This window comes from Theropithecus gelada, chromosome 1 (assembly GCF_003255815.1).
Source record: "Theropithecus gelada isolate Dixy chromosome 1, Tgel_1.0, whole genome shotgun sequence".
NCBI lineage: Eukaryota > Metazoa > Chordata > Mammalia > Primates > Cercopithecidae > Theropithecus > Theropithecus gelada.
In genome coordinates, this window is record NC_037668.1 from 3,416,090 (window position 1) to 3,428,125 (window position 12,036).

General features: G+C 37.2%; 1 protein-coding gene across 5 annotated transcripts in view; it reads left to right on the forward strand.

Annotated features, from left to right (window-relative positions):
- The window catches only part of CEPT1 (choline/ethanolamine phosphotransferase 1), a 48,455-nt gene that overhangs the window by 1,892 nt on the left and 34,527 nt on the right, over window positions 1–12,036 (forward strand). For all 5 annotated transcript variants that reach the window (XR_003118550.1, XM_025379283.1, XM_025379271.1 and 2 more), the window contains exon 2: window positions 6,764–7,177. Coding sequence is in view for 4 of the 5 variants with exons in the window: in XM_025379283.1 (XP_025235068.1) it covers window positions 6,839–7,177 (339 nt within the window). In the remaining variant the exon portion in view is untranslated. The remainder of the gene's footprint in view (window positions 1–6,763; window positions 7,178–12,036) is intronic.

Here is a 12,036-nt window from a genome sequence, read left to right on the forward strand (position 1 = left end):
TTCTAAAAGTATTTATTTGCCTATTCGTTTTATGCTGAGAAAAACTAGTTAAAGCCCCCTGCACAACTTGTCTTTCTAACACTTCTAAGAAATAAATTAGGTAAATCTACCTTGTGTTAATACCAGTTACATTTTATTGCACGATTTCTTTGTTTTCTAGGCTGCAGATTTGTTTTTTAAGCTGGCTAAAGGTGCTGATGTTCTTTTTGAGGGTCATGTTGTGCTATTTTTTTAAGAGACTAGAAAAATAATCTATAAAATGCCAAGCTTTTGCTGATGTTTGTGTTGTGTGTGTGTGTGTTTTAAGGGGGAAGAAAGCTATTTCCTCTTTTAAGGAGTGCAAGATTTCACTTCAGCAAAACGCTAGATCTAAATTGTGTTACACAGCCCTGTTTTTGCTTCCGAGTCTGCTGAAAAGGCTTTTGGTTTTGTAAACTTGCTCTATGTATCACTTGTTAAATAATGCTGAACTTAATCCTGTGATCCTATTAGTTTTCTTTTCCTTTTTTTCCCTCCTTTCTTTCCTTGTTCTTTATAATTTGCCCTTTCTGCTAGTGTTGCCATGAGTATTTTTCTTTAGCCAATTACTTGTGAAAAGACTGTAAACATACTGCTGAATCAATGCAGATCAAAACTTGGCACCCTTAGACATGGCAGGGATGGACATTCTGGAATTTCACACAACAGGTTGTATATTGTGTAAGCTTACCTTATGCACTGCTCAGGAGTTAGAGTTTTGTTTTTTGTTTTTTGTTTTTCAATGTGATACTTGTCAGCCGTTCCCCATGCTAAAGTCCACACAGGAATAATGTAGCCAGTATGCCATTATCCTCAGCTGATATAAATGCAGCCGTTGTGCATGATAGACTTTTTTAGTAAAGGTATTGATTAAATATCTCTGATTATACTTTTCTACCTTTTTTGGATTTTCCACATAAATATTTATGCTTGCACAAAGAAAATTCTTTGTCAGACCGTATGTGTTTTCCTAGTTCTCCTCTGGACTTACAAAACAGTTTGTTGATAGCATTCATAACTTAGCTGTTTATGAAACCCCACCCTCCCCCTTTTGAGCTTCTTAAATGTATGGAATGGTATATTTCAGTCTTTTTGTTTCCTCAGAGTCTGGAACAACTGTTTATTAAATACTAGACGAGTAATATTTGTTAATTGTTCAGTAAGTACTGGTTACCTACTAGTAGGGTGTGGTGGCACACGCCCGTAATCCTAGCTACTCCGTGGCTGAGACACAAGAATTGCTTGAACCCAGGAAGAGGAGGTTGCAGTAAGCCAAGATCACGGTACTGCCTCCAGCCTGTGCTACAGAGCGAGATCCTGTCTCAAAAAAATTAAATTAAATTAGATTAAAATAAGTATTGATTATCTACATAGTGCTAAGTATGGTATGAGCTTGTGGGAAAAGAATGTTAACAAGACAGGCTTGGCCCATGCACTTGTGGAGTATACAGAAGTGTGGGAGAAAGACCAAAAAAAAAAAAAAATCAAACAAAAATAGTTCAAAGTGTGATGAGTGCTTTAAAGGGAGCAGAGCACTGGAGCCAGATTTTAACAGAGGAGGGGAGTTACTGATTACAAGTGAAAAGGCTACAATAGCTATAGGACTGTGACAGTATTATTATGAACTGACTTACAGCGTTACAGCTGATGGGAATTTTATACAGTTTAAAATATTCACTTGTGCTATTATGATATATGAAAACATATCCTCAGTGAACAAATAATTTTGGCTGTGTTCTAAAGTTACAGATTTCTTTATAAGCACATCGGTTGCTTTCCATTACATCCAAGTAAAATCACAACTCTGCATTAATTCTCCAAACTTCATTTTATCTCGTTCTTCCATCTGGTTTACTCCTGTCCATCCGTGGTGACCTCTCTTGTACCTGAGCAAGACAAACTCTTTACTGTAATCTCAGGGTGTGTTCCATTTTCTTGGATTATTCTTCCTCCTGCTCTCCTAAAATGTCTGGCTCCTTCTTTTCCTCTGAGCTTGGTATAAAAGCTACTTGAAGACTTCACCCTATTTAAAGTGTGTACCCCCAGCTATTTTCTATCTTGGCACTTGTTTTCCTCATTGTGCCTATCACAGTGTGTAATTTTTTTATTTGCTTGTTTACTAGTTTTTATTTATTTTCCCACTGGACATAGGAGATGGGATCATGTCAGCCTAATTCACTGCATTTATATGTTGGTTGAGTGCATTGGAAACTTATAATCTATTTTCTTATAAAAACTATTAAGACTGGTGGCTAGGTTTCTGAGCTAGCCAGCAATAATTTTAATTTCTTACTTTTTTTTTTCTTTTTGTTACTTATACTGTGGTAAGAAAAGGACATTTTCTGCTCATCCTTTTGGTCATAGGCCTGACTCCATATAAAAATTACAACTGGCTAGAAAAACTTTTGGGTTTTTTTGTTTGTTTTTCAGACATGATTTTGCTGTTGCCCAGGCTGCAGTACAGTGGCATGATCATGGCTCACTGCAGCCTCAACCTCCAGGGGTCAAGCAATCCTCCCAACTCAGCCTCCCAAGTAGCTGGAACTGCAGGCACAGGCCAGCATGCCAAGCTAATTTTTTTGTATAGAAGTGGTTTTGCCATGTTTCCCAGGCAGGTCTTAAACTCCTGAGCTCAGGTGATCCACCTGCCTCAACCTTCCGGAGTGCTGGGATTACAGGCAATGAACCACCGTTCCCAACATAGAATAATTTTTTAATATTCTCCTTCCTTCGTGTATTCCCATCCCACATCCGTTTTTCCTTTCTCGCCACATTGTCCTGATATTCCTGTTGTAGCCACCTACCTACCCTATGCAGCTCCATTGAGATATGCTTGCTTTTAATTTGCTAAAATTCAGAAGTTCCTGTTTTTTTCTGTAATGGTTTTCATGGTCAAAGACCCTGGATCTCAGATATGACAGAAGGAAGAGTGGAGATGAACCTGTGGTAGTGACTGCAAACTCTGTATCTGTATGTATGTGTTGAAAGTAAAGTAGCCACCTGTAGGTCAGAGACTACATGTATCTGAATTTATATTTGCAGTGTTGTTGTTAATAGCTTCACAGAGACATTGTTGCTGTAATGTTGGCAAAGAAAACCTTCAAAAACTCATTGCCTCTTTTCATGTATAAATTTATACAGTGGCTAGATCTGGAAAGGTTTGTCAAAATGTAGATTTTTATAAAAGAGAAATAGAAGGTTAAAAAACCATCTAGGTCGCAGAAGGGAAAAACTGAGAGGGAAAGTATCCATTTATCAACTAGTCCTGCCAAATGTTCAAACTTAAAACCATTAGGATCAGTTGCTTATAGCTATTCAGTGCCAAAAGCAGGCTAGCACTCATCTCTTTTTTTTTTTTTTTTAAAGTAAGAGAATAGAATACTGCAACAGTAAAATACAAATGGAATTGACTAAATTTTTTTTTTTTTTTTTTTTTTGAGACGGAGTCTCGCGCTGTGTCACCCAGGCTGGAGTGCAGTGGCGCGATCTCGGCTCACTGCAAGCTCCGCCTCCCAGGTTCAGGCCATTCTCCTGCCTCAGCCTCCGAGTAGCTGGGACTACAGGCGCCCGCCACCACGCCCGGCTAGTTTTTTGTACTTTTAGTAGAGACGGGGTTTCACCATGTTAGCCAGGATGGTCTCGATCTCCTGACCTCGTGATCCGCCCGCCTCGGCCTCCCAAAGTGCTGGGATTACAGGCTTGAGCCACCGCGCCCGGCCGGAATTGACTAAATTTTTAATTCCCATTTCAAGTGGAATTCCATAAGAGCTATTATTTACCAAATACGAAAATTTATCATTGCTTGACTATAGAAAATTTGGCTACTATGAAGCTAAGTGTATTGGTGGTTATTGATCTTCCATTTGATCTAAAGTGATCTTATCACCAGTTATTTAATATTATATAAACATTACTTTAAAACAGTTTTAATCAGTAACTTTGTGATACAGTTGTGTGAAAGAATTCCTCAAAATGTAAGGAATTAGCTTTGATTTTTCTCCTTGATTTGAAATATTAAGTTTTTGGGTTTTTTTGTTTGTTTGTTTGTTTGTTTTAAGACAAGTCTCACTTTGTCACTCAGGCTGGAATGCAGTGGTGCGATCTCCGCTCACTGCAACCTCCACCTCCCGGGGTCAAGCAATTCTCCTGCCTCAGCCTCCTGAGTAGCTGGGATTACAGGTGCCTGCCACCACACCCGACTAATTTTTGTATTTTTAGTAGAGACGGGATTTCACCATGTTGGCCAGGCTGGTCTTGAACTCCTGACCTCAGGTGATCCGCCTGCCTCAGCCTCCCAAAGTGCTGGGATTACAGGCATGAGCCACCCTGCCCAGCGAAATATTAAATATTTTTATTTCAGGGCACCTCAGTTGGTTAAATTGTGACACTGATGAGTCTCTTGAGATTTTTGAAAATTTATTTAAGGGCATTAACTTGACTATAGCGACTATTTTCTAAACGAAATATTGAGATACGTGATTGACAGAGGTCATTCACCGTAGGTCATTAGTAACGTTGAAATTTTGGAATTTGATATTTACGGGCATATAGGAAAAAAGTTCTGGTCTGTATGTGACACCAACATTGTGTTCACATGTCCATACTAGGCTGTGGGGTGAGTGTCCCCCTGGCAAGTACCTACTTGTCCATGTGGTTACTCATGAGCTGAGTGCCTACATTACATGTTTTGTGGCATGTGACCCTGTGGCCCACTTCCCAGAATGCACATGTGGCCTGGGTTCATAGTCCTCTAGCCATGGCCCAGTCTCAGTTCAGTGCCTTCCATCCTGGGCAGCAGGAGCACCATGCTCCAGTCTACCACAGCTGCCTCTGCGCCTTGGCCTGGCTTCACTGCATTCCAGGGACTATGTGCTGCCTCCCCTCCACCCCAGACAGGGAGGAACCTGCCGCTCTCAGGACCACCCTGCAAAGGCAGAATAAACCAGATCCTCTCACAGCAAAAATAGTTAAAAGGGACAACTGAGCATGTTTTGATAGTAGATCCATTGTTGAGATGTCCTAAACCCATACCATTTCTGGCACTTTGATCTTGCTTTATGGATAGTTTCCAACCAGAAGATCAAAGTATACCTATGCCACTAATCTTTGTGTTCTATTAAGATTCTTTCTCTCTTTCTTTCTTTTTAAAATAATCTTATGGTCTCTGTTCCTCCTCCTCCTAACTATGGTAAGTTTCTCACAAGGTTCTTTGTTCATTTTTTTCTTCCCATGCTTAATCCCTTTGAGAACTTTTCTACTTCCTAGTTTTTAACCAGAGTAGCTTTTAAGTTGATGACCTGGACTTTTCACTCTTACCAAAACTCCAGTTTTTCGATTTTGTCTAAAACATCTCTACTTAAAAGTCACATGTATATATATATATATATATATATACACACACACACACATATATATATATTCCCTTCCTACCCTCGTCCCTAGTTCCCTTTCACCCCCTGCACCCTAAAAGTCAAAAAATAACAAACTGATTTTTCTTTTCCAGCTTGCCCTTTTGACAACAGTACCAGTAATCTCTAGCAGTTGACTCTTTTTTTCTTGTTTCCTCACCTCTCATATCTAATTCTTAAGTACTTTCTGCTGAATCTTCCATTTAAATAGAAATTACTTACAGATTTGACTGTCTTTCATATTTTCATTTTTACCATCCTACTATAGGCCCTCACCACTTCAAACCATTGAGATCACTGTAGTTACTAATTTTTAATTGTTCTCACTATTTTCTCCATTCTGATTCATCTTGAAAATACTCTTGTATTTCCTTATGCTACTTGATTACTTATAATTGTTATCTCTAATCTTTACTAAATGAAATACAAATACTTCAGGAATTAAACTCAAGGTCCTTTATCAGCAGTCATCACTTGACCCACTTTTACTTTTTTTCCTTCTACTTCCTCAGTTCATCAGGACACTCTGCTAATACATATATACTGTCTTAAAGTTAATTTTTTTCATTGTTGTTTATCTCCACCGAGAATACCATCTATATTCGTTTTTACCAATAAGAAGTTTTATGTTTTGGTTTAGTTTAAACAGAAACCCTGTGTTTGTTTGAATACTATTTGGTTTAGTTTAAACAGAAACCCTGTGTTTCTGTTTGACTGCTACTTACCAGCTGTGTGATTTGGACAAGTTAATTAGCCTCACTGAGCCTTAGTTTATTTTTCTGTAAAAATGGGGATAATTAATAGTCCTTGCCTTCTAGGGTGGTTATGAGGATTAAAGGAGTTAGTATATAAAAAGTGCTTAAGTTTTGTAATATGAAGGGCATGCCCGACAAATGTTAGATATTACTATTATATAAAAATCTAGTTTAAGACTCATTCAAGTCATTCCTCTGATACTAATACTGATTTGCTAGCATTGAGACCTCAGTTTCCGTATATGTGTAATGATGAGATGATTTCTAACACTTGTTGCATTATACAACTGAAAACTGTGTGAGATCGAAAAAGAATATGAGCGTCAAAGTCAGACAAACTATTGGATAATAGGAAGTGTACTACTATTAAAGTCTCTTACTGTTTTTTGCCTAAAGTTGAGGTTATACACTTTCAATAAGAACTAGAACCAAAATCAGGTCCCTACTTTTCTGGTCCTGTTTGATACTTACTACTTTACTGACAATTTGATTTTTTTGTTTCCTTATTAATATTGGCATAAGACGTAAATAGTGGCTGACAAGTGTAATTTTTGTTTTTATTTTTATTTTTATTTTTTTTAGGTAAGCACCAGCCACAAAATCCTACAAAAGAAGGTAAATTACTGTCTTTAAATATTAAAAAAAAAAACAAGATCCATGAGTGGGCATCGATCAACAAGGAAAAGATGTGGAGATTCTCACCCGGAGTCCCCAGTGGGCTTCGGGCATATGAGTACTACAGGATGTGTATTAAATAAATTGTTTCAGTTACCAACACCACCATTGTCAAGGCACCAACTAAAGCGGCTAGAAGAACACAGATATCAAAGTGCTGGACGGTCCCTGCTTGAGCCCTTAATGCAAGGGTATTGGGAATGGCTCGTTAGAAGAGTTCCCTCCTGGATTGCCCCAAATCTCATCACCATCATTGGACTGTCAATAAACATCTGTACAACTATTTTATTAGTCTTCTACTGCCCTACAGCTACAGAGCAGGTAAGAGTTTCTTAACAGATCTCAATATTTGCTGTATACCAAAAACGTTGTAATTGGGATCTTCGGGTCATTTTAACCAAAGAGAAAGTAATCTGACAGCTATCTGTCGACTATTTTAAAATATCACACACACTGTGATAAAGCTTATAAGTACAACCTACACACTTGCTTATTAGAAACCAGAAGCAAAGGGTAGACTGTGATCCTAGTAGTTAAATTAATGTTAGCAGGGATTAACATGTAAATTGTTCCTTTTAAAGTCACTAAATCTCAGTTTTTTACAAAAAAGTTTTTCATTCTTTTAAATGGTAGAATAAAGTCTTAGCAAAAAAAAAAAAAAAAAAAACTGAGAAAAGTCTCTGGTATTTAATATGCCATGACTGTAAACTAGCCTTATCAAAAGGTTTTTTTTCCATTCTAGTGAGAAGTTTTAAATTACCTTTCTCTCTTCCTTTAAACATGTATGCCTGATGGACTTCAGGTATATGGCTTATTATTCTAACAATTGTGACAAAGGAAGTGTAAGAAAAAGTCAATATAATGTATTTCCTATTCCATATCTTGCTCTGGCTACCATTAAGAAATGATGCATGCTATTGCTTACAAAGACTCACACAGGCCTTCTCAGATCCAAGCCTCTCTTCTACTGTTACCCTCTGTTACCCTCTGTACTCATTACTTGAAACCAAAACTAGAACTCTTTCTCAGAATAGATAATTGATATTTATTTCTTTGGTTTTAAAATGTCCTTACCAAAACATGAACTAAGCTAGTTAGGTAGATGAGAGAATTATAAGCATTTGTTCTGCCTGTATTAGTTAGACTGATCAGTTTCTGGTAATTCAAGACAATAGAAGGTAATTCTAACTAAACATGTCAGAGTGACTGAGCTAAATGAGACGGTAATGGCCACAACATTCCTTAGCTTGTTTTAAGCTTGAAGTAATTTTTTTAAGTAATCTTCTAGATTATTTGTCCTTTGAGATAAAATTACCACCATTCAACCCTCTATTCTTTTCTGTTTTCATCAATTTGTCTGTTGCCATAGGTTAAATTAAAAGTCATTAAAGTGAATGGCTATTGAGGGTCACAGTTACCCACAGAACATGTGATTTCTGTCATTTGCCAGGTTTTCATTTCCCATTACCCTTAATTCCTCTTTTACAAATACAGTCCATACAGATTTTATAGATGTAAAATCTGGTTTCTCCTCATCTTTCTCATCTTTTTTTTTTTTTTTTTTTTTTTTTTTTTTTTTTTGAGACAGGGTCTCCGTCTGTCACCCAGGCTGGAGTGCAGTGGCGCTGTGTTGGCTCACTGCAATTTCCTCCTCGGGGGTTTAAACAATTCTCCCGCCTCAGCCTCCCAAGTAACTGGTATCACAGGCCCACACCACCACGCCTAGCTAATTTTTTTATTTATAGTAGAGACAGGGTTTCACTGTGCTAGTCAGGCTGGTCTGGAACTCCTGACCTCAGGTGATCTGCCAACCTTGGCCTCCCAAAGTGCTGGGATTACACTGAGCAACCAATACAAAACCAGTGCATTATTTAAATGTGTCCTTGGATTCTTTATCACATATCCTTTAAATTGTTTCACTTGAGGCTTATCTGAGAATTTGACTGCCACTGCCGGAAGGGTTTGGTCCAAATCACACAAATCATTAGAGATATAGTAGAACAGCAGGGAGGTGGGTTGATTCCAATGGAAGACCTCCAGTACTAAACTAGTTCTAGGATGGGGATCAAGGAGTGAGAGCAGGTTCAAGGATAGTTCGGCCACTGATAGTCATTTATTGAACACCCCAGAGTATATCAGGTAATGTGTTCCCCTATAATACTTTTTCTTGGCCTCTGTTCTTAAGTGATTTGGAATATATGACTAGCCCAGAAATTAGTTAAATCTTTAGGGAGACTTCCAGAATGGAAGCTATTCTTTTCACTAGTTGTAATGGTTCAGAATTGCTGCTAGGAATGATCAAGGCGGGGTATAACTGAGCTGCTGTTTGTTTCTCTGCAAAGGAAGGTAATGTCCTACAGTGGAGATGCCTGGATGCATCTTCAGCTACAAGGTAGCTATGCTTATTAGGCTCAAAGCAGAATGCATTGAAATAGGTCTTGGTTGTTTTCTATGACAAGTTGTTATTATCTCTGTGATCTTCAGTAAGATATGTAAATTCTCTAAGTCACCTTCTTTAAATCTTATTTTGTGGTGTGATGATCATACATTCAGGGTACCTAGCATATAATGTTCGAAATAGTAGATGGTTATTGTTTCATTGATCAGAAAGATTAGGTATATAATCTATTCTTCCACAGTCACCTTCCCATTCGTGATTTCCTCTAATAATACATAATATGTCCAGTCACAAATTCATCTAAGTCCTTATTTCTTGTATATTTTTCTTTATCATCGTGTTGGAGTCAGAGAATTTCATTAATTTTATCACCCAGGGAAGTTCTCTTTCGTTATATCTCTGATTCTTTTGGGCCTTGTGCCAGTGGATGATCATTAAGTTTCATGTCTACTTGTATAGTATTACAAACTTCCATTTATTTTTTATGTTACTAATTTTTTTAATGTATTAGAGTTTCAGACACCAATCTTTCTGGTAGAAAGGAAGGTCATTATTATAATAGTTTAAGCTCAGTTTGTTTCTTTTCTTAGAAAAAGCAATCTTCCTAGTAGATAAGAAAATAAGTTAGTCTTTATTTTTCACATTCTAAAGGTAGAAATACAGACTTCTCTCTTTTTATATGGAGAGCCAAAATTTCTCCTTGATCTGTTCATTACTCAGTATTTAAACTTCATTAGCTAGTAGCTTTAGTTTTAGTGTCATAAGTTAATTTGGAATTTCTCTTGTAACTTGGTACATATATACTTGTGTTCACCTTGCCACCATCCACAAAAAGAGTCAGACTCTGTAAAATATTTGAAGAGATTTATTCTGAGCCAAATATGAGTGACCATGGCCTGTGACACAGCCCTCAAGAGGTCCTGAGAACATGCCCAAGGTAGTTGGAGCACAGCTTGGTGTTTTTTTTTTTGGTTTTTTTTTTTTTTTTGAGACGGAGTCTCGCTCTGTCGCCAGGCTGGAGTGCAGTGGCTCAATCTCAGTTCGCTGCAACCTCCACCTCCCTGGTTAAAGTGATTCTCCTGCCTCAGCCTCCCAAATACAGGACTACAGGCGCATGCTGCCACACCCAGCTAATTTTTGTATTTTTAGCAGAGGCAGGTTTTCACCATGTTGGCCAGAATGATCTCAATCTTTTATTCTTGTAATCCACCTGCCTTGGCCTCCCCGAATGCTGGGATTACAGGCGTGTGCCACCACACCCGGCCAGCTTGGTATTATACATTTTAGAGAGGCGTGAGACATCAATCAGATACATTTAAGAAATACATTGGTTTGGTCCAGAAAGGCGAGACAACTCAGAGTGGAAGGGCTTTCAGGCTATAGTTGAATTTAAACATTTTCTGGCTGAGTTTGTCTAAAGATCTGGGATTGATAGAAAGGGAATATTCAGGTTAAGATAAAGATTGTGGAGACCAAAGTTCTTTTGAAGTCTTATAGTGACTGTCCTTAGAGACAATAGATGACAAACATTTCCCTTTCAGATCTTAGTTACTATCTCTTCAGGATTGGGACGGTCTGGAAGAAAAAGATCTAGCTATTTTAATAGAGGTTCTTTACAGATGCAAATTTCCCCCTATAAAGAACAGCTTTGCAGAGCCATATCAAAATATGACCAAGAAACATGTTTTGGGGTAAAATATTTTGATTTTCTTCCTTGTCTTGTAATGTTATGCCAGAGTCAGGTTGGAAAGTAAGTCAAGATATATAGGGTTAAATAAAACCCATCTGATGAGAATTTATGATTTGTAGGGCATGACTCCCCAGACTCCTTAGATACAAATTTGGGCAAGGTAAAAATCAATGGTTTAGTCCTCATCACAAAAGGTAGATAAAGGAAGTTGGTGTTAACCTGTATTATGCCCTTAAAAACCAGAAATGCCATTACCAAAAAGAGTTCTGTCAAGTTTCAATATAACTTTTTGAAATATTGTGAGTTGTTTAAATGCTCATTTGTTTTTGTTTTTATATTGCTAGTTTTAATGCTTTTGATTCACCTCACTAAAAAATAACTTGTTAGTTTTTTTTTTTGGCATAGAAAAGTGAAAAGAAAATGAAAATGGCACATTGTCTATAATTTCACTGTCCAGTTAACTTATGTTGACATTGAAAAGTGAAGGGGAAAATAATTACATAGTTAGAAAAATTCAAAGAGTGGCATAAAACAGAAAGTAAAATCTTCCCTATCTGCCTTTCCTTCCTATGCCTCACCCTAAGCCCTCTCCTCAAATGTAATAAAATTTAACAGTGCTTTTGTGTGACAAATCACACCCTAAATTTTATTGAATAGAAAAAGCAACTTGCGGAACACACAGTACACCATTTAGAAATTGTTTAAAATATGCAAAATAAGCCTTTATTGTTTAGGATTACATATATATGTAATCAAGTCTAAAAGCAAACATGGGAATAATAAAGACTAAATTCAGGTTAGTGGGTACTTTTAGGGGAAGATTGCATGATGGATTGGAGAGAGCTGTTCATGGTGCTTCAATTATGCTTTTTAAGCTGAGAGGTTTGTCAAGGGTGTTCATCATATTTTTAAAACTTTTTGTATGTTTGAAATAGTAATAAAACTCATATTGTACCTGCCCATATATATGCCCACCAAAATCTTAGGAGTATTTTTTTCCTTTTAGTTGACACATAATAATTATATATGAGATACTGTGTTACATTTTAAAACACATATACAGTGTATAATGATCAAATCAGGGTAATTATA